Consider the following 23,362-nt stretch of genomic DNA (forward strand, 5'->3'; position numbering starts at 1 on the left):
GTGAAGCCCTTTTTACTCCTTTTTCTCTTATATTTTACAGTTGTTGCAAACGGACATCCTTGGAAGCTGTGAAAATTTTGAAGCAGTTTCTGGTCTGGGCTTGTCATGCAAAGTTGGAAATGTGGCCAGCCTGCTGAAGAATGTGCCAAAGGATGGGCAGGATGCCTGCTCTGTAGAGGTTCAATACATTGGAGAGGTGATTGAGGAGGATAGGCTGCAAGGTATCTTTTTTTTTTTTTTTTTCGACTTTTACATCAGCATTACTGAATGCTGATTTGCATTAATACGAGGTGCATTCGTAAAGTTCCTGTTACCGGTACCATGCTTTGGAATGGGTATACACGATAGGCATCAAAATGGGTGCATGCCCCTTCAGTTTTACCAGAACATCACAATTGTATTCTGTATATAAAACTGCAGAACACTGCATAATAATGCCCCAGCTTGGTGTGAATCCCCTCAGCATCATGTTGCTCCAAGTGTAGAAAGTGGATCACTGCTCATGTGTTAACCTTTCTGTTGGACACTGCCATTTTAGTTTTGATGCCCTAGAGGTGTTTCACAGTACCATACAAAAGACAGTTTCGATATTCTAAAACTAGAGAGATGGGCGCTCGTTTTGATGCCCATCGTGTGTGCCTGTTCTATGTTCATGTTACCGATAACAGAAACTTTCATGAATGACCCTCACATAGCCTAGTCGTAAAGATCTTGTTAAGTCAAAGCGAGCCAGTGATCATGAGTGCCAGTGAAAGAACGTGGCAAATGAGTTGATTACCGTATATGTGAACGGGAGAATGCAGCAAAATAGAGGAGCATGCTCATGGTAGGGCACCAAACACACAGCCTGTATTTGTGTTTTGCACAAAATGCAGGGCTTCACTGAAGTCCTCCCACGGGCTATCACGACTGTTGACCTCCGTGGCACAATTGGTGATAATGATCGTACACACGATACCTTTTTAATGAATGCAGTAGCGCACGATTAATGGATTGAAATACTGAAGCATTTCCAGCTTTCGTATTTTTGTACTTTTAAACACATTAATTAAAGAAACGTAAGGATTTATATCGTGTGCTAGAAATTTTGCATAAGTGAAAAATGGTGTATTCAGTATGTCGACTCAGTGTATGTGTTAGCAATACGTGAAATGGAAAAAGTGCTTGTTTGTACAAAACGATTGTGTACATTTGACACAGTGAGTGTGCAGTTTGGCTCTGTTAAATGCTTATTAAATGCTTTATTAATTGCCTTGCGACCAGTTTTTGGAGGTTCGTAGTAAATTATTTTTCGCTAATGCTGTGCGACTTGTGCCAGTTTCAGCATAGAGTCACCATTTCGTCCATGCAGTATCTGGTTTGTGTGCAGCTTCACAACTGGTGACTGCGGTTTGCCTGTTTTCAGTTTAATAAGAATCAGGAAGGTGTACCGAACTTGACCTCTGTAAATTAGTGTAGACGTAATTTTTAAGCAAGGACATTATCACTGGCTAACAAGTTTTCTGCTGTCTTGACAAACAAAAGAAGTACATGATGCCATTGCTAGTGAAATTCTGTCTTTTTGCAACTGTTATGCTTATGCATTTCTCAAACAGCAACTCTGCATGAAAATTTTGTAACATTGTGATGTAGTATTCATGCTTGATTCATATTGCTTACTGTCTGCAAATTATTTGCTCCTTTTTTATTTTTTTCTAGACCAATGGGATGACACATATGAAGTCCTTGCTGGGAACAGAGAATGGATGAAGGAAAATTCTATTGCAGTGCCGGATTCCATTGATAACTTGATGAAGAAGAAAGAAATGCTTGGACAGACTGTGATATTATGCGCCGTAAATGGTATGACTAACACTGGGTTTATGTGGTCTTTCATGCTTACACTAATGTGGGCATGGGCACCTACGGGATGTATTTATTCTTTTGAAAAGAGGGTCAGGAAGAAGGAAGAAGATTTAAACTTTTAGAAAAGTGAATGAGAAAATACATATTAGGGAAAGAGCACATCTTAATGCCCCCCCTTTTTTTTTGTAACCGAGAATATATACAAATGGTGTGTGCATTCAGCCTTAAACAAAATTCGTGAGGAGGGAGCCCCGCTTACGTTGGTGGCACTCAAGAATGTTGGCGCTTACACATGAGTTACCATTTCGCTTGGCCATCCCTGCGTAAATACATTGCCATTTAATGAGTATCCGTTTAATAAGGTTTGCATTTAGAGGTGATAATGGCAGCTGACACATTTCTTAGTTTTAATTGTTGGTGTGCGTGTTACAGTCCAGTAGCATATGCAGAGAGGAGGGGGAGGGGGTTCAGATGGTCCAAACGCCCTGGAGCTCCCATCCTCCAGTGACAGATCCAAAGGAAAGTATTATACCCCTCCCAAAACAGTGCTCGAAACTAGCACTGCTAATATGTTACGTATACAGTTGCACACCCTCTCCTAACCATCCTCCAAGGTATCCGCTTCCCCCGCATTTTTCCTTGCGTTCACTGCACCGAAACCTTGCCTCGTTCTGTGGCCGTTGTCCACTGTGTTACGGAGCAAGAAGTAGCGTCTGGCTCAGCAGATTGTAAGCTGGAAAGTGCCAGGCTTTGAGGCACACGATGACAAGCACACCAGAGAGCCCATTGCACTTTACTTTGTATGAAGGGTCGCATGGTACATACTCAGGATTGTTCTAGCGAGGGCTAGGCGGCACTTGACAACAAGGGAGTGCAAGGTCGCTCATCAAGGTGGTGGGGACAAATTTTCCTCTTGTAGATTGTGTTTCTTGGGGATGGCTCGCCACTGTCGATGATGTCCATTGTGTTATGGTAGTCGCGCACAATGCCCGATTTCGTAATGCCCTTTGGAGTCTTGCAACTCCTCTGTGCTGGCACTGTGAAATGGTGCTCATAAGGATCACCACCTTCTTGTCACGCCATTGCACGGCTACACATTTCCCCTGCTGGTAGGTGCGTACCTCTTCTGTCGTATGTTTATAGGCTCGGAACTCTGGTGGCATGTTGTCCTGTTTATTTGCAAGATGCCGTACGCGTCGGCCACTTTGGGATAAGCATCCTCACATAAGCACATTGACAATTTTCGGAGATGCATAGAAATTGTTAATGGTTAGGCAATACCCCTTGCCCAAGCAAGGGCTCCAGCAGCTTCATGACATCCTTGGTCGCCATTGTTGATCCAGGCTCAAGGTTTGGGCCAAGATAAGCAACTTTTCCACGTCCCCCTGCGTGTACGGTCGTCCACAGGCTTAGCTGGAACATCAGATTCGACTTTAGCGTGGAATATCTCAAAAAAGCCTTAGAGAAACTCTTCAAACAAGCGTGGAGGACTTAAGTGCCCCCTTAAACTTGAAAGAAATGTAGCAGTTGTAATTAAATTACCTTACACCAAAGCAGGATGAGACGATGAGTGGGTGAAGCGTTGCTCCAGCGAAGACTGTAGATGACTGTGCACTGGTGATGACCCGTAAAGCATGAACAATTTAATCCGGAACATCGGGTTGTGTTTTTTTTTTTTCTTCTTCTTCTTCTTTCCTCCCAGTTCACAGTGTTTCACCAAACCTAGCCTGCCTCTGCCTTTGAAGAGCATGAGACTTGAGTCTAATAAAGTCTCTCACCAGGGTGTAGGCCGAGCGGTACTTGTCCAAAACTGTGTCAAAAGCAGGCATGTTACTTTGCTTTGGCTGTGGGTGTTGTCTTAATAAGATCAATGATGCTATGATGATGGCATTGTCAAAGGAGCATCCTCGTTAACAGCTAGAAGCAGTTCCTGCACATCAATTTTTCGAAAGTTGGCATGAATAAAAGCCTGTTTGTGGGCTCATACCAACCTTGTTTCAGTTTGCCAACAGCACCCACACGTCTTGCTTGGTAACTAGCGCTCACTTTTTGATGTGGGAATGCTCGTTAGAACAGCTGGCTTTTAGCAAAGTTCGGGTTAGTTACGTTAACTATCATTGTAACCAAATCATTGTTGAGCAAGTGCTAAATGTATTCTATCAATTCAGCATGTGAGTTTACGCTAAATGCTTGACCGGCCATAAAACGAAGCCGAGGCTTGAAGGAAGTGTTGTCCCAAGTCACTTTTGCTCCACTGACAGGCACTGGCCTCGGAGCCTTCCTATTCTTCTGAAGAACACCTCAGCACCAACTCTCCTCTTCATGCTCTCTTTTGCTGAACGTAATGATGTACATACACCTTTGCTTTTGAGCCTGAACCTTCTTGAAAAAAACAGCGAAGTGGGTGGTTTTTTTTTTTTTTTTTTTTTTTTGTGTGTTCGTGTGTGTGTGATGGGATACATGCGTCCACCAGAAGCCATTGTTGACATCAGCTGCAAGCCGTACAGGCAGGTGCGTGCGTAATACTAGTGGCGAGCACACCTGTATCATCAGAAATGCTCGACGAAAACTATTTAAAGGGCGAGTTACAGTAGTCATAAATGTTATGAGGATGAGCGGCATGGATGAACTATGCTCTTCAAAAATTATTTAAGACATACTAAGGACGGAACAACTTGTTATCTTAGCTGCTGAAATATTGCTCTTTTCGAAGCTCTTGCGGCTTCTGTTTTATGGCGAATGGTGCTTTGTTTTTAAGAAATATTTAATGCTGGCATTTCTCTCTCTACCCCTTCTTTCTCGGTGTGTGACTTTAAAGAGCCTGTCAAAGAATGCTTAAAGCGAGCTGCATTGGCCACACCCCATCCGACTGCTCTTGTGTGGTGCTGCCACCTAGGAGAAGGTGTAGAATATAACTAGCCATGCACGAGTGGTGATCAGGGAAATTGACGGGCTGCCAGTAGTGGTGTAACCGGTTGTGCCAGCAATTTGACTTTTGCATTGCAGCTGGCTGTCATGTAGGTATATATATGTGTGTGTGTGTGTACATAAGTGTGTGCGTGCATGTGCACGCTGCCATTAAGTAGGGATGATAGCTTTTGTATTCACAAACATTTTCACTGTACTTGTACACCAAAGCGAAACATTTGACCGCAATCCGAACTGAAACAAAGCCACTGGCCGTGGTAGTGAGACCCTTTGCTTTATAATGTTTACTAGCTGGAGTTTGTGTATTTTTAACAATGTGCACTCACCAGTGAAGGTTCCAAATTTATTTATTTCACAATTGCATGTCCATTCCTTACTTGCCTTAGTTCCACCTTATTGTACCCACTTTTACAGTGCCACTAAAATTGTGAGCAACTGTTTGTGCCTTTTCCTGTTTTTATTAGTATGGTGTTCTTGGTGTGTTGCATTGTCATTCATGCACTCTTCCCCGTACAGGTGTCCTGTCAGGCGTACTTGCGGTGTCCGATACATTAAAGCCAGATTCCAAAGCCACTGTGAGTGCACTGAAGGACATGGGTTTCAAGGTTGTCCTGCTGACGGGTGACAATAAGCAGACTGCATCAGCCATTGCTCAGCAGGTGGGCACTGCGTTTCCTTTTTTCTTGCGCCACTTCCTCACTTCCCATAAGTGTGTGAGTGGCAACTTGAGATCAAAAGGCACTTTGATACGGGCAGTTAATCTGGAAGAGCTCTTGCACATGCCGGTATAATCTCGAAGCGTGCGTAATATGTATTCATTGTATACATTCATAAAGTACATCATGAAGAGGTTATTATTTTGTAAATTTGTAGTAATAACATGAGTCGTGGACCCCTTGTGGATGAGCAAGAGAGATCCTGGACTGCATATTAGAAAAGAGGATGGGAGATGAGGAAGGGTCAGGGGTCTAGTAGATAGTCTTGGGTTGTGGGTTATTGAAGTGTGACAACTTCCCAAAGATTCGTCCTGTTAAGCCTTTGTTTTTCCGATACACTTACCTATTTAGGATTCTTTGGTGTAGGTTTTGCTTCTCTGCACAGCTTTGGTGGTGTTCAAAAAGCCACCTTGGTAGTGACATCACATGGTGAAGCTGGCGTAGAAGTGCTTTGCAGCAAAGCCACCTTTTGAGTTTGCACTGTAGTCTTTAGTGTGAGGGGCACCCTTGAAACACCTCATGGACTCTAAATGGTCCACGGACTGCAGTCTGAGAACCAGTGCTTTAAGTGATTCATTTCTAAATTTTGTGGTCCTGGAGAGCTTGTATGGCAGAACTTTGAATTGTTAGTGCTATCTAGCTGCCACACCTTTCATGTACCTTTTGCTTGTTTCCTCTCACATGAAAAAACTGCTTGCTATATTGCAATTGCACTCACCAATGTTCATAGTATTACAAAATATGAAGATTACACTTTTTTGACTAACACTTTTTTTCAGTTACAAAAATAATGACATTGTCTCCAATTACCTTGAGAACTACATAATTGACTGACTTAATAAATGATTGCATATTTGAAATTAGGGTGAAAAGCTAGACTGGCTGGGCTAATCGAGTTTACTTAAAAAGTTGTGGGGATCTTGGAAACCCGTGATCTCGGCTCTGTCTTTGCTATCGGGAGGACATTTGTGGCTATCGGACAGTGCACCTGAGGCACTCTGCCGCAACGGCACAGTCTTTCAACTACAACAGCGGGATTCGGTTAGGCCCCGTGAGATGACACCACCGCTTCGGCGCACGGAAGCAGAGAGCTCGAGAGAAGCGCCAATGCGGGAGAGGAGGACGGGCTTTGGCGCTTGGTGCATCCAGTCGGCTGTGGTGAGCAGAGACTGGTGGCGGAACGTTGGCTGTTGTGGCAGCGGAGCAACCCAGCTCTTCCCTTTCAGTCTGGGCCGACGACCATCCACCATTAGTGACGGAGTTGAATGACTGTGGCCACTCAAGCAACGCGTGACCTGTTGAAGATGTAGAAGATGGGAGCGCTAGGGGGGTTTGGGGAATAGACCCTCTTGTGGTTTGCATCGGTTGCTTTCGTTTCTTGCCTGCCTCCCACGCCAGCGCCGCAGGCATGGCAGCTGTGGGTGGAAGATTGTTTGAACAGGACCCTTCCCACATTTTGGTGCCAAACGTGGGGCTTCGACTGCAAACACAGTTGAGGTGAATTCAGGCAAGATGGCAAGCAATGCCAGCGAGTGGAGTGACTGGAGGAGGCTTGCTGACATCGACGCTTCCGAGGCTGGAGGCACCTAGGCCTACTTTCAACGTGATGGTGGGTCGTCTCCCTTGCTGTGCCGTACCCACACAGACGTGCCGGTGGCACCGGTGAATTGTCCCATAGGCAAATTGTGGGAAAGATCCCGCTCAGACAATCCTCCACGCGCAACCGCCATGTATACGGCGCCGGCGTGGGAGGCAGGCAAGAAACAAAGGCAGCCGACGCCAACCTCCAAGGGGGGCTTTTTTCCCAAATCCTCCCCAGCACTCCCATCTTCTACATCCTTGATGGGTCTTGCATTGCTTGAGTGGCCGGAGTTGTCCAACTCCGACGCTACCGGTGGATGATGGTTGGCCCAGACTGGAGGGTAAGAGCCGAGTCACTCTGCTGCCGCAACTGCAAATGTTCCAGCACCAGTGTCTGCTTGCCACAGCCAACCGGCTGCACCGAGCACCGAAGCCTGTCCTTCTCTCCTGCGTTCGCACATCTCTCGAGCTCTCTACTTTGGTGCGCCGAAGCGGTGGTGCCATCTCACAAGGCCCAACCGAATCCCGCTGTCGTCATTGAAGGGCCGTGCCATTGCTTTAGAATGCCTCAGGTACATCGTCTGATAGCTGCGAATGCCCTCCCGATAGCAAACACTGAGTCAGGATCATGGGTTTCCACGATTCCCACAAAGTACAGACATTTTCCAAGACCCATGTCTCCCCTTAATGTGTCCTGTGTGTTCAGACATTTAAGTTCATTACATGGCACTCAGCATGAATAGCCTGTATTCACTGGCGAAGCACGCATGCAGGCAACCATGTGAGTGCGCCGTCACTGGTTACGTCGGGCTCCGCGGGCTGGCGGTACTTGTCCGTGCTAATGTATGGGTTGTACATTCCAAGCTCTAGCCCACTGAATGCAAAGTAATTCCTCGACTCCAATGTGAGTGCGATTAATAACATCACTGTTGACCTCACCGTCAAGAATCGGGTTGAAACGGAGCAGACGATGCACGCCGGTGTTTTTTTCTACGGCATGCGGCCGCAGTGGCACAAGCCGCGCCATGTCCGTGGCCATTTCCAGTGTTGATACACGAAGAAATTGACAGCTAAACTTCTCAATGAATACCACCTATAGAGAGACAAAGCACAAGAGCAAGCAGTGGGACATAACTTCTGGGTGCTTGCCCATTCTAATATAAATTTAACATTGGATGCAGAATCATTCGTTTATTAGCCAAGCATTGCTTAGCTTAAAAGCAAAGGACTTTTTTTCAAGTCTCTGTAATGTGTGGGAATCGCGGAGATCCACAATCCCAATTCGGTCTCGACCATCGGGAAGAGACAAGTGACCATCTTCAGGTGATGCACGGCTAACAGATGCGTGCCACGAACATGACGACAGGCGGTGCTGTTGCACCATGGTGAGGCTTTTTCTGCGATGAGGTTCAGCTGGGCCCCATCAGATAGCACAGCTGCTCTATGCACGCAAGCTGGACATCTGCAAACGCTTGTGCGAGAAAGACCGACCCAAGCCAGTAGTGAGGATGCACGTTAGGTTAGAGCTGTCTTTGTCATGAGTTGCCTTTGTCTCTTGTTATGATTACGACCAGATGTCGTGAATCGTAAACCCCCTCATGCTCGCATGCTTTTTGGGGGATCCCAAATAAATGGCTGCGCATTGGCACTACTGTCTATTGTGTTCTCATATCGGCGACCCTCGTGACGCTGCTGTGGGTACAGCGGCCATGTGGTTAAATCGCTGGGAGCTAACATGGTGGCCTTTGCCAGAGATCCAGGCCAGGTCACTGTAACAACATCCATTTCCACAAATTCTTTGACTGTTTTTCCAGTATTAATTCTCAGTTTGTTACAGTGATTGCGTGGGGTGCAAAACTCTTACAGGTTGGCATTGATGAAGTCTTTGCTCAAGTTTTGCCAACTCACAAGGCCGAGAAGATCAAAGATCTGCAGAAGCGAGGCTTCAAAGTTGCTATGGTTGGAGATGGCATCAACGACTCGCCTGCCTTGGTTCGGGCTGACGTTGGCATTGCCCTTTCAGACGGCACAGACGTGGCAATTGAGGCTGCAGACCTGGTGTTGATTCGGGTGAGCATTGTGTGAAGGGTGTAAAATGGATTCTGATGCCTTGTGAAAACATAGTATAACTGTTTGCGGCAACTTAGCCAAGTCAGAAATGTGCGTTGTGGTCTTTGCCAGTATCTGGACACCTCTTTGTGAAGCATGAAATTCATATTCATTAGGTTGGTTTCCTGGTAGAAGCTGCATAGCACATGCATAAAGATGTTTGCAACAAAGTGTTTGAGCATAAAAATATTTCTATTTCACAAACAAAAAATAGCATTGATTTACAAAACATGCAACGTGGCAATTGAGGCTGCAGACCTGGTGTTGATTCGGGTGAGCATTGTGTGAAGGGTGTAAAATGGATTCTGATGCCTTGTGAAAACATAGTATAACTGTTTGCGGCAACTTAGCCAAGTCAGAAATGTGCGTTGCAACATGCAACGTGGCAATTGAGGCTGCAGACCTGGTGTTGATTCGGGTGAGCATTGTGTGAAGGGTGTAAAATGGATTCTGATGCCTTGTGAAAACATAGTATAACTGTTTGCGGCAACTTAGCCAAGTCAGAAATGTGCGTTGCAACATGCAACGTGGCAATTGAGGCTGCAGACCTGGTGTTGATTCGGGTGAGCATTGTGTGAAGGGTGTAAAATGGATTCTGATGCCTTGTGAAAACATAGTATAACTGTTTGCGGCAACTTAGCCAAGTCAGAAATGTGCGTTGTGGTCTTTGCCAGTATCTGGACACCTCTTTGTGAAGCATGAAATTCATATTCATTAGGTTGGTTTCCTGGTAGAAGCTGCATAGCACATGCATAAAGATGTTTGCAACAAAGTGTTTGAGCATAAAAATATTTCTATTTCACAAAAAATAGCATTGATTTACAAAACATGCAACGTGGCAATTGAGGCTGCAGACCTGGTGTTGATTCGGGTGAGCATTGTGTGAAGGGTGTAAAATGGATTCTGATGCCTTGTGAAAACATAGTATAACTGTTTGCGGCAACTTAGCCAAGTCAGAAATGTGCGTTGCAACATGCAACGTGGCAATTGAGGCTGCAGACCTGGTGTTGATTCGGGTGAGCATTGTGTGAAGGGTGTAAAATGGATTCTGATGCCTTGTGAAAACATAGTATAACTGTTTGCGGCAACTTAGCCAAGTCAGAAATGTGCGTTGCAACATGCAACGTGGCAATTGAGGCTGCAGACCTGGTGTTGATTCGGGTGAGCATTGTGTGAAGGGTGTAAAATGGATTCTGATGCCTTGTGAAAACATAGTATAACTGTTTGCGGCAACTTAGCCAAGTCAGAAATGTGCGTTGTGGTCTTTGCCAGTATCTGGACACCTCTTTGTGAAGCATGAAATTCATATTCATTAGGTTGGTTTCCTGGTAGAAGCTGCATAGCACATGCATAAAGATGTTTGCAACAAAGTGTTTGAGCATAAAAATATTTCTATTTCACAAACAAAAAATAGCATTGATTTACAAAACATGCCTTTCATAAGCTTGAAGAAAGAATTTGGGAAGGCTTTTTTTTTTACGGTGTACATGTTCAGGTTTTCTGATCTTGAAAAGGGAGCAAGGCCCGTTTTCCCATAGTATGGTACTTATACCTATTGTCATGAAACAATCATGTGCAGGATGGTGGCTAAGCTTGCTGTAGAGATTCAGACATGTGTGCCATGTGCAACTGTAGTTTTCTTTCACCTGTGCCTACAATAGCAGTTAAAAGCCAGTGAATTCATTTTAAACTGCATGACACACATCGTGCAGTGATGGTGCTGATTGTGTACAGCTTTCACAATTCCCTCACAAAAAAAAACTTCCATAAATGGGGATCTCCACGTAAACTGTGCTGGTACAGAACTTTGACTGTTTATGTTGAATTCCAGGCATTACAAAAAAATATCGATATGTAGTATTTATCGTTTGATGTACAAGATACGTTAATTAAATAAGTGAGGCTAGCTAGATGTATAATTGATGGTTAAATACTGAGGCAAATGTGAGCTTTTCATTTTGCTATCAGGTTGCAAAGCAATGACACTTCTTTTTGACATTGCAGTGGGAGACATTTCATCTGCTTGTGCCTTTCATACTTGAGTCTGTGTTGATGTTCTCGAGCAGTGCCATAGACACCGATTTTACGCACAGTCCTTTATTTTGTCTGACTCCTAACCACTATGTTTGAGTTCTAAAATGACATTCATGTGAATTTATATCTTTTTACAATATCTAGATGTCCTGACTCTGCACTTTCCTTGTGCTGCCTTCAGTGGCACTGGCAGCACGCAAGCAGTTTTAGTGCCATCATTTTGTACCCGCTGCGAATTGTAACATTTGAAGTTGCATGCTTGAAATACAGTCCTGCCAATTATTCTTGCTAATGATTTCAGAACAATCTTTATGATGTGGTGGCTGCTGTGGATCTGTCAAGAAAGACTGTGCGGAGGATTCGGACCAACTTTTTTCTAGCCAGCATTTACAATCTTGTAGGCATTCCTCTAGCGGCAGGTAGGAGATATTTATTGGATGTTTTGCCTTCTTTATTTCTTTGTAAATTAAAATGCTGCTTTCGATACTATGGTAGTCGTGGCTAGGATTTTACACTGAGGTGTATAACTTACAAAGCCAATGTGCTCCTCGAAAAGCTGGAACTGCTTATTTTTCAGCAAAGCATATGATTATGAATTGCTGCCACATGCATCTGTTGAAAATGTTGCCTGTGCACATGGCACATTGACTGCAACCTGTCCGAATTTAGTGACTCGACCTTACCTGTTCGCAGGCTTAAAGTGTGGGTTTTTTCTGTGAGGGAGGCAATCTGAAATCATGTGCGAAATAGAAATGTGTTATATTATTAGTATTTAAAATAGTTGTACGCAGTTGTCACAAAAGAAGCTGTAGTTTGTATAATTCGTGTAACCTTTATAGTTTGGTGTAAGAAGCAACAATTATGTATTTTAAGCACACATTGCACTGTTTCTTTTGATGAAAAGTATAAAAATAATCGAGCGTTTCTGTTGAAGTAAAAAAAGGCAGTGGCCACTGGCATTGTGATGCTCCTGGATTGCCTGGATAATTGGTAGACCAGGGTTCCTTGCGGCCAATGCGTTTGTGTGCCCCCCCCGAGTGCTGTTGGTAGGGCAGGCGATGTAGAGCCATAGGTGCTTTGTGTGACAAGCAAATGCTGGTGTGTCACCCTGGAGCCGCTGCTGCCTGCGTCAACAGTGCAGTGCTGTCAAAGCACTTGGCAAGTGTGGTGGTAGCTGTGGCAGCACTGTCAGCCCGCTCTCACCCAGGCTGGGGCTGCGTGGCCCAGGTCGTGCCATCTCGTCCCGTTCCTTCGTCCGGTCTTGCCTTTACGAACCGCCTTGTGTTCCTCTTCCTTCGGCAGCCTTTTTTCCCATCATGATCCACCCACCTCACTGTGTCTTTCTCCTTCTCCGGAACCTTGGCATCGCTTTGTATCTTTAATCTGTTCTTCTACTTCATGTCTTCTCCCCTCTACAGTTTTTGAGATAACTGTGTCCTGTGGGAAACGAATGTAGTGGTGTGCGAATGTTCAAAACTTTCCAATATCGAAGTGAATAGCTTCGAATCGAATAGTCAAATCGCAAAAATGCACAAGCTTTTTCTGCTAGCGGTGACAGGCTTTCCCGCTACATTCTGGAGACATGCGGCTAAAGGTCAAAAGGGAGGTGCTTGTGGAATTTTCTCCCCATCTTCTTGAAATTAGGCCAACTCCACCCTTGTGTTTCTCTTGTCATGTCCCTATAACGTGGTGTTCACCCTTAAAGGGACCATGCAGACAAAGCACAAGTTTGGTTCATTTGAAAGATTGCCTCGTTAGAATCATACTGACACCACTTTTAACGTAAACTTCACTCGAATAAGCTATATAGTTAGGAGAAAAGGGAATGGCCATGCGACCCACTAGCTCATTTCTCGCAACAGAACCTATGATGTCATATGCCCAGCTGTGCGAACAGAACCTATGATGTCATATGCCCAGCTGTGCGATTGGCTAAGGCCCGCAAAAGAAAACGCAAATTAGGCATGGCTTATAAGCTGGCCGATCGAGCTATTTGCGCTTAAATTTGGGGCACATTCCTTTTATAGCAGTAAGAATTGTGGGGTGAACAATTAAAGTTACGAACAAACATGTAAACAGCGAAGCATTTAGTGGGACACTTTGCTGGCTGACATTCCTAACACAGCCGTTGGAGATGTTGGACTTGTCCGACACAACACTGACCAGCTGACATAAGCTATGACTTGACAAACGTGTAACTTACATGACCATGTTTGTCGCGTCATAGCTTACTTATTAGGAAACAATTAGTATGAACCCTAATAAAAATACAGCAGCTATAGAAATCCGGCCAGAAGCAAAGGGCGAACACTGGCACTTCAGCGGTACTGCAACACCATCTATGAAAGTGGGCGATAAACAAGATAACCAAACGGCCGTCTCTGAGGTGGTAGCAGGCCTGGTGAGCAGGCTATCTGTGTCAATGTCACGAAAACACACGATTTAGTGGGAGAATTGAAATTTTGGCTTTCAATGTTTCAAAGCCAACTGCACTCGAATTTCACCTCGGCCAAATTTACTTTGAACATACAGTAGGTACCACCAAACCGACTGGGACAAGACTGGTAGCCCGTGAAGTGTGTGGTTAATTAATTAGGAGAGTTAAAATAGCTCCGTTGCAGGCGACGCTGCACCTGCCGGTGGATCACGCAAACAGCCATGAAGTGGAAGTGACACTGCCTCTGGTGCTGCACTTTTGCCTCCTGTCGGCCAGTAGAACCGGTTGAGCTCCGCTGGGCCGTTGGGCTGCAGGGAGGGCGAATCGTTGCACACAGGTTCGCACCAGACGGCCAGCCGTGTGCGGCCTCCCGCTCGCCGGCTGGGCCCGCTGGAGCGTCACTTCTACCTGGCCGTAATGGCCGCATTCTTCTCAATTTCGGTTTCAAGTTCTCCGGTTTTTGATGGCTGTTTGCGCCGCGGATACACGTATTTCAGCTGTCATATTTTGTACCTTGCAGTCTTTTTAGGCAGACTATTCCGAAATAACGTTTTTAGGAGGTTGCAATTTTGAGTGCAGCTGGCCTTAATTAATTTCTCAGCGAATAAAGCATTGTTTGCTGCCGGACAAGCGCTGAAGGCACTATAAAACACTAAACCTTTCTAATAAAACAAACTTGTATTTTGTCTGCGTGGCCCCTATAAGCCGCCCTTGTCAGCACACTTTGGATAAGAAAGCCCAGTTGCCTGCTGATGTAGTCCTTGGTTTTCTGATCAAATAATCTGCAAAGTGTCTTTTCTTTCAACTTGTAATGTACCCTTTCTTGTACATAGGAAAATTTATAAACTTGTGTAGCTTTGTGCTCATAGACGCACAGATAAAGCTTTCTTGACCAGAAATATTGTGGCACTAGCGTAGCTAGTTTGCCGACAAGCATGTTTATTGCAACATGCACTTGCGCCAATGTCAGTGCTTTTTTTGCACGTTTATAGATGTTACGCACAAAATGGCCTTTGGAGAACCCATATTTAAGATCCTTATGCGTGCAGGAAAGCTTCACTAAGTGAGCTTTTTTTCGAATTATATTTTTGAATTACGAGTACATGTAAAGGACCTGTTAGCAGAATCTTTGCAGATCATCTATGATACCACCATGCCGTGCAGACATGCCTGTGAAGGTTTATAATTCAGGACACTTTTTTGTGCCTTGTGTTACTCTATATGCTATGTTTCTTTCCTAGAACTGACATGGATGTTCATTGACTCCAGTTTATATTAATTTTTTGTAAAAGACAATTGTGTTAATCATCGTATGTCAGAGTATCGGAATATAGGTATACCGTCACTACGCTAATACCGAAACATTTGTGGTCGAGGTCACCACATGAAATGATGAAAGTGCCCCCCACATAAAATATAATAATCATTAATGAAGCTAAAAGCAGCAGATTAGCTTCTGTATGTTTACAAACTGCTTTAAAGCCTTTTATTTTTCTGCAGGCTAGTTATTGAATCATGGTAGAGAAATTGTAAATTTAATTAAGTTTGCTTATTGGAAATTGGTATATACCAATTTTGATCTGAAACTGTTGAAACAAAATCATTATTCACTTTGTGTTCCCCTCCCAAGCAAAAATTGCTATTTGTACACCTCTAAAAATGAGGCTTTTGTTTAAGAGAAAGTTGCATTCTAAATTTCCACTTACTTCCCAGCCGCTCTTATGTGCCTGAACTCTTGTGATGTACATTCGGGGACAGGTAGTAATGGACAGCCAGTATGCTGTACAGCAGAAACCGAAAACTTGGCTGTGGGTATTTAAAGGCCAACTGCACTCAAAATTTCAACCTTCTGAAAACGTTATTTCTATTTAGTCTGGCTAAAAAGACTGCAAGATACAAAATATGGCACCTGAAATACGCGTATCCGTGGCACAAACGACCATCAAAAATCGGATATTCTGAAAGTGAAACTGAGGATAGTGCCGCCATTATGGCCAGGCTCAAGTGTCGCTCCAGCTGGCCCAGCCGGTGAGTGAGCGGCGGCACGCGGCTGGCTGGCCGGGGCAAACCTGCGCGCAACACGTCGCCCTCACTGCAGTCCTAGGATAAGCATGCCCAGCGGAGCTTGACCGGTTCTCCTGGCTGACAGGAAAAAAAAGGGCAGGGCCGGTCGCAATATCACTGCCGCTTCATGGCTGTTTGCGCGATGCACCGGCAGGTGCAGCACCGCCTGCAAAGGAGCTATTTTAAGAGTCTCTCTAACTAATTAAAAACGCATTTCACGGGGCGACCAGTCATGTCCCGGTTAGTTTGGTGGTCCGTACTGTACGTTCCAAGTAAATTTGGCCGTGGTGAAATTTGAGTGCAGTTTGCCTTTAGTGTAGCTTTTCACGTTTGCAATGCATGGCCACTGGTACTGTGATTGCTTCAGAAATTGAACTTTCAAGGTTAGGTTTACATGCCACCGAAAATGGGCAGATAGATCCCATCAGAACTTTCAGTGTCCCAAAGAGAAAAGAAGTGACCTGGGATCCCAATTTTTATTTCGTATCCAGACTACAGTGAGCGCCGTTGATGTGTTCCACTGTTACAAGGGCTACACAGAGATGGTGTGCTAATGCCTTTTGAAGCCAAATTTACAAAATTAGATGGCTGTACTGTGTTTGAATTATGGCTTGCTGTAAGTTTTCTTTGGACTAGCCCTTGTTTTTGCTACTAAACGGTTTAAAAAAATCGCACAGCTGGATACGCATTTGTGCTATTGTCAGCCCAGCTCCACTTCTCCTTTACTGACATGTGCCCCCCCCCCCCTTTTTTTTCCTTTTATTTTGACTAGGTGTATTTATGCCATTGGGTATTGCACTGTTGCCATGGATGGGAGCCGCTGCCATGGCACTCTCCTCTGTTTCAGTGGTCACGTCGTCACTGCTCCTATATTTGTAAGTTGATTTTGTCATGCTTTCGCTGCTGAACTTCTGGCTCATTTTAAAAGTAAACGCATTGCAATACAGTTTAGCATGTTGGACAATTCCCTTGTTAACTTTGCACTTGACACATGGGGCACCTTGAGTATTCATGGTGTCGGTATTGGCGACACCGCGCACCCCGAGCCCCCAAACATAAGCTGTAGCCAACCGTGGTGATGTGTTTATAGGTGGAGAGTAAGAAACCAGAAACAATGACAGTCAGAGCCGTGGTCAAGGTCCGGCCGATGTGCTCCTCCCTGTCTGTTTACCAGGCAGCGAGCTCCAGGACCTCTTTCGGCATCAGGGTAAACTGAGCGAATAAAGTACCCCTGTTCCCTGCTTCTTTTCTATGCTGTATGGCTTTCTCTAAAATCCCTAAACCCAATCATCGGCCCTCTTAACGGGGCCACACTGGTTTTGTTTCCACCCGTTCTGACCATGACCTTTCCAGAACCTGACTACCACCCCCGCTTCTTGATAATACAATCTCTTGAACAAGAAAAAAAAATCCTATTGCCTCACAGTTCCTGTTCTTGATCTCGAAGTTTCTAGAAAGCATTATAGGTGAATCCTGTAAAGCTAAGAAACAAAGAACCGGCAAGCTCTTGGTCGATGTAAACAGTCAGCAACAGGCCTAGGAACTCCGCACTCAATCCCGCATGTTGTATCTCGAGATCAAGGTCACACCCTACCAAAGCCTTAACTTTTTCATGACCGCGGAAAAATGGCTGATTTTGAGTGCTTCCAGACACCGTTTTTTTCTTCTCTCGAGCCACTGGACACATTTAGCATTGCTATGAATGAAATTGTAGCTTATAGATTTCTTTCAATTGCACTCACAGTTTTGTGAAAGGTGTAATTATTGGCAGTTTATTGGTCAACGAAACAAAAAAAATGCACAAAAAAAGTATACACAGAACACAAATAGGATATTACTGAGCCTAAAAATTATTTTAGGAATTCTGAGATATACAAAATCTTTCTACGTTAGTAAGCTATGATTCAATATATACATCAATGCTGTACACCAAGTTCTGGATTTTCACGGGCCCACCAACCTGACAGCCCTGACGGCTGTGCCACTCCGCAAAGCCACTCGAGAGTCAGTCGGTCTCTCTAAAATATGCATCCAAGCATGCTTGTTTGTGTTCTCACACCAAATTTTTATCACTGCAATGGTAAAAAACAAGAAAAAAAATTAGCACTCTTGAGAAGCAGCGTGCATCGCTCTGCAGCACTGATTTTGCACGAGCAATAGGCTATCTTGAAGGTGATAATCCGATACGGTGCGGTGCATTTCGCAAAATATCCCCGCCGCTCGTCCAGACCCTACACATGAAAGTAATGCCGCAGTCGTCAGATATTAGGCACGTTTTGTTTACAAATACAGCATGAAGTCAAAAACAAACCTTCCCTGGCAGCACCTGTTGAAGTCGGAGGCTGCTGAATGAGAGAGTCTTCATCAGAACTAAAATCTCAAGAATCCACATCGTTGCTGGAGTCATCACTGCTGCTGGGGTAAAAAAAAAAACAGCAGCAGCAGTAGCTGAAGTCCCTAAAACCGCTGTCCGCCTGTGCAGAGCGCGCAGTGAAACAGGGTGCCATTTTTGCCCAACTCGCTGCTACCTTGGGTTCACATTTCACTCGCAACGCTGTCTACCCATGCAAAATGTAAACAAGCGGCAACGAAACTGAAAAAGGTGTTTCCAATGAGCACGCCAGATAGTGTCAGTTGTCCGAATAGCGCTGTTTGTACTTTTTGTGGGAGGTTTGAAAATCATCAATCACCCATGAACGATGGCCTATGGCCTGGTCACGAAAGAGTTAACGGCTCTCAGGGTGTGGTCTCAGAGCCACATCTAGCCAACGAGACGGAGGCAAATCTTCGTGAAGGCCTGAGAAATCAGTGTGATGGCAGTCAGGCACATTACCATAATAAGAGACAATAAGGTAGTACACACTAAACACATCATGCTGACTTTGACCGTTCCACTATTCCGGTCCAGATAAATGCCGGCTAATCCGGTGCTCCGTCTGAGCATATATCCAGAATCCGCTGCGCTGCTTCAAGTGCCAACAGTTCGGGCATGGTACTACCTTGTGTTGGGGCCAATTGACCTGTGCCAAGTGTGCCCAACATGATCACCTGACAGATAAGTGCAACACACAACAACTTCTTTGCATAAACTGACAGGGCCCACATGCGGCCTACTCCAGGACCTGCGAAAAGGTACAACTAAAAAAGAAAATAATCAACATCAAAATCACTGAGAACATCTTCCCTTAGGCGCGAAAGAGGCTTGGCTCTTTTCTTCTGGAGAAGTACGCCGACGCAGCTCACCGGTGGCTGAGTGGTGTTTGGTTTCAGCATGGACTCAGTACTGCGAGTCGGACTTTGTCCTGCTCCCCCCACCCAGGTTGCCTGAGGCAGTCCAACCCGCCACCACACCACACCACAGGGCAAGCCCACAGCGGTTGTGGTGGCCACGGACACCATGAGGAGCAATGCTGCTCTTTCCACTCTCCTTCCACGGCCCCCAGTACACCTGAGGGCACTGAGGAGATGGGTATGGAGGGACACGCAATGGCTCCCATCTTCGCCACACTGGCTGTGCCAACTGTGGTGCTCCCGATGCTGGCGGCGGTGGCGGCTCAAACGAAGGGCACCCAAAAGGGTGCCAAGTCTTGGGGGCCCGGTCCGGTGGGCACTCCCAAGACATCTGATGAGGAGATGGACATCGGACCGTACCTGCCTGCACGCAGCACAGGGAACGGCTGCGGTGTTCAAACCAACAGAGAAGCCCCAAAAGGCCCCTCCCAGAATAACAGCCCCGCAAGACAACACATGAACCAACACACACACACTCCAGTCATTCCTAAGTGTAAATACCATATTTACTCGCATAATGAACCCACTTTTTTTCCAGAAAATTAGGCGTGAATTTGGGGGAGGGTTCATTATGCGGAAAAAATTGCAGCAAATTTTTAAAAGTTGACATTTCATACAATAAAGTTGCTCAGAGAAGCGCTGTCAGAGCCTTACCATTTTCGTGAAAACACGTTGGTAATTATGTAATCAAACTTTTTTATTCGCAACATGCTAGTGGCCCCCTACTCGCCATGGAGCTGTCCTCACTGAAGTCGCTTGCAGCTTCACATTCGTTGTCGGCCCACAGCGCACTGTCTTCCCTGCTGTCAAAGCACTCCAAAACTTCCACACCGAGAAACTTCCCTTTTTTGGGCCCACGAGACACACGGCGATCCCTGTTCACCGCCCAAAAACCTCTCATTTTCGCCCGTAGCGTACACGCAGTGGGTCAACAGTGAAGTGCCACCCAGCTGCGCGGTTTCTATGTGCATCAACGCATGCTCCACCACTTGCAGTTTAAAACCGACTATGTAGCTCATGTACTGGCCCATCGTACGGCGCGCGCGTTCCAGGAGCACACACAAAAAAGTTGGCACTCAGCTGAACAACAAAACCACAGAGCATAATGGCCAATTCCCGGAAAAGCAACAGCAGAGGAGTGCGGAGTATGTTTAGTGCTTTGTTTGAACGCTGCCAGAACCAGCCGGAACGGCAGTGAGCAGGGAAAGAAAGTGGAGTACGTTTTGTGCTTTTTGGGAGGCTTTTGGAAAGCTTTTGGAAGGCTTTTGGGAAGCGTGTGCATCGTGAGGCAAAAATGGAGAGTTGGCGCCCCTTCCTTACATCCATTAACTCATACACAGACATACAAAAGGTATGGACAAGAATACGTAAACTTAACGGAAAACATACACACAGCCTACCCCTGGTCAGTACAACAGGGAACACACTCAAAGAGCAAGCTAACACACTGGCACAACACTTCCAACACGTGTCTAGTTCTGCACGCTATGCAAACACTTTCCTGAAACATAAAACCGCTTGTGAAAAGAAGTCTGTATGTGCCAACAACAAATCACAGACTTACAACTCCCTGTTTTCTCTACATGAGCTGAAGGCTGCTCTGAGAACGGGTAAGCCTTCAGATCATGGTACATGTTATTACATGTACCATGATAGAACACCTACACGCACACACTCTTAAGACACTCCTACGCCCGTACAACAAAATATGGCTTTCGGGGCACCTTCCTTAGTCTTAGAGGGAGGCCATAGTAGTGGCTTTCCCAGAGGAGGTAAAGGACCCGTCATCCCCCTCAAGTTACCATCCCATAGCCCTGACAAGCTGCCTGTGTAAGCTTTTCGAGAAAATGATTAACAGGAGACTTGTGTACTTTTTGGAGTTTAACGGTCTTCTCGAGAGCTGCCAGGCAGGCTTTAGGGTGGGGCGATCCACGAACGACTAACTCGTCGCACTTGACTCGTACATCAAGGATGCCTTCGTGCATAAACAGATTTGTGTAACAGTGTTCTTCGACCTCGAGAAGGCCTATGACACTGCTTGGCGTTATTGGAACCTTAGTGCCCTCAAGTCATTCGGTGTTTCGGGCAACATGTTAAACACACTGGCTAGTTACTTGTCAGAGAGAACATTTCGCGTGAGAGTTGTTTGCGCACTCTCAAAGGTTCACGTGCAAGAAAATGGCATTCCTCAAGGCGGCGTTTTAAGCTGCACACTGTTCATAGTTATGATGAACTCTCTTGCACTGCCACCTACAGTTGCTTATGCCATGTATGTAGGCGGCTTCCAGGTATCCTTTAAATCATGTAATATGTCTATCTGTGAACGCCAAGTCCAGCTGTGAACGTCAAGTCAAGAAACTTGCTGGCTGAGCTGATAAAAATGGGTTTAAGCTCGATCCTGAAAAAAGTACTTGCATTGTATTCTCCAGAAGGCACAGAATACAGCCAGACCCTGACATTACTCTCAATGGCATATCAATTTCTGTAGAAAAGGAGCACACGTTTTTAGGTGTTGTGCTGGACAGTATACTCACATTAATTCCGCAAATCAAACAACGTAAGCATAAATGTCTAAAAACAATGAATATTCTCAAGGTTCTTTAACATCAATCTTATGGTGCAGACAAAGATCTCCTGCTCCGTCTTTATACCACCTTGATGGGGTCTCGTTTGGACTGTGGCAGTGTCGTGTATGGATCGGCGACAAAGACAGCATTAAGAATGCTTGACCCAGTGCTGCACTTGGGGCTTCGTCTTGCATCGGGTGCTTTCCGCACTAGCTCAGTCCAAAGTCTATGTTGAATGTAACAAGTGGTGCCTTGAAGTCCAATGCACGTGCATGGACTTGCTCTATGCTTTTAACCCTTTCGCTGTCACTGACGTACCGGTATGTTTTCGCATTTCTCCTCCGCAGTGTCACTAACGTACCAGTACGTTCTCCATTGTGCGTTTAAAAATTCGTGCCATAGCGCAAAGTGGGCATGCCTGAACTGTTCGCGCCATCTGTCGAATCTTTCTAGTAGCTTGTATTTACATTCACTAGCTTTCTGCAACAGTATATTGAAAAGTACGGAGCGACCGCGCCCAGCCTTCATTGCTGGAGGGCTTGGTCGCTCCGCGTGCTGTACTCTGTTGAGATGAGTGACCATGCGGCACGCATGCCATTACGGGTGCAAGGGTTGTTGTGCCATCCGCAACGGGTTTCTAGGTTTTTTTTATTCTGTTCCCGCGTCTGCTATGGCATGCCAGGTTAGCCCAGCGTGCTGTTGCTTCTCCAATAGACTGAAACGTGACTCAATCGCGGCTTTCGCTCGCTCATTTCTGTGCCTTGTGTGGGCTGCTAAAAGTGCTCCCTCCATGCGCGTGGTTACTTTCGGATGGCTGACCGCGTGGGGCCTTCGACTACGGACAGGAGCGATGGTTCTTTGATTCCGATCCGAATAAGAGCCGAGCTCAGATTCGCATTCTGAGAGTTTCTCATCCGAGGAAGGGGTGCGAGTTCCGCAGCGTCAGTTTCTGATGTTAAGATGGTGGGGTCGTCGCCCCGAATTGTGCACGGCTAACTGAACATATATGAAAGAAAGACGATTTCTCATCCACGCTCTTTCCTTTCGACGCGTTACGTTCCGGGCGCTATTATAGTCAAATAAATCACTATGTTTCTTCCCTCATATTTCGGAAACCAAGCTGACACTGGGGGTGTGCCACGGCCAGAAACACCCGACAGGAAAGGGTTAAAAATTCATCAGTGAAGAACCATCTTTTTCAACCTGTCCTTAATGATACATCTACATCCCTGCTGTTTGTAAATTGCCCGTCCACTGCTCTTCCCTTCTCACTTAGAGTGAGAGAGCGAGCTTTGGATCTCACCGTTTGCTTTTTTTTTAAGTGTACACATTATCTTTTTCTGACATTTTACCATCTTGGCAAGTTTGTGCAGTACCTTGTGATCTATCTTTTATGAAACTTGATAAAAACAGGTTACCATGAACTGCAATATTGCAGCACTTTCTGTCTCTGCAGTATAAATACCCTTGTTTGTTTGTTTATTGAACTTCTGACAATAAAATTGCCAAGGTGCTGAGGCGAAAGGCGATTGAGGCATTGCAGTCGCCCCAGGTGCAGCAGCTGCCGCCAAAGACGACTGCAATACTCGCCTGACTAGGCCCCTAGCACCTGACAGCACAAGCGACAGCAGAAGCAGCTATACATGCCAAAATACATACAACAAGCATGCACACTTCCGGTGTAACAACAGCAACATATGCCAAAATAAAGCATACTAAGAAGACATAACTGAAGAGAATTACACGATTTTCTTGCGTAACAAAATGTAATAGAAATAAAATTATCGTGC

General features: G+C 45.4%; 1 protein-coding gene across 1 annotated transcript in view; it reads left to right on the top strand.

The window, feature by feature from the left end:
* The window catches only part of LOC144152429 (copper-transporting ATPase 2-like), a 65,657-nt gene that overhangs the window by 39,594 nt on the left and 2,701 nt on the right, over positions 1-23,362 (top strand). The window contains exons 15-20 of the mRNA XM_077683700.1: positions 41-221; positions 1,699-1,842; positions 5,290-5,432; positions 8,937-9,140; positions 11,515-11,632; positions 16,487-16,589. Coding sequence (XP_077539826.1) covers positions 41-221; positions 1,699-1,842; positions 5,290-5,432; positions 8,937-9,140; positions 11,515-11,632; positions 16,487-16,589 — 893 coding nt within the window. The remainder of the gene's footprint in view (positions 1-40; positions 222-1,698; positions 1,843-5,289; positions 5,433-8,936; positions 9,141-11,514; positions 11,633-16,486; positions 16,590-23,362) is intronic.

This window comes from Haemaphysalis longicornis, unplaced genomic scaffold (genome assembly GCF_048455015.1).
Source record: "Haemaphysalis longicornis isolate Haplotype H1 unplaced genomic scaffold, Haemaphysalis longicornis Haplotype H1 scaffold_1, whole genome shotgun sequence".
Taxonomy (NCBI): Eukaryota; Metazoa; Arthropoda; class Arachnida; order Ixodida; family Ixodidae; genus Haemaphysalis; species Haemaphysalis longicornis.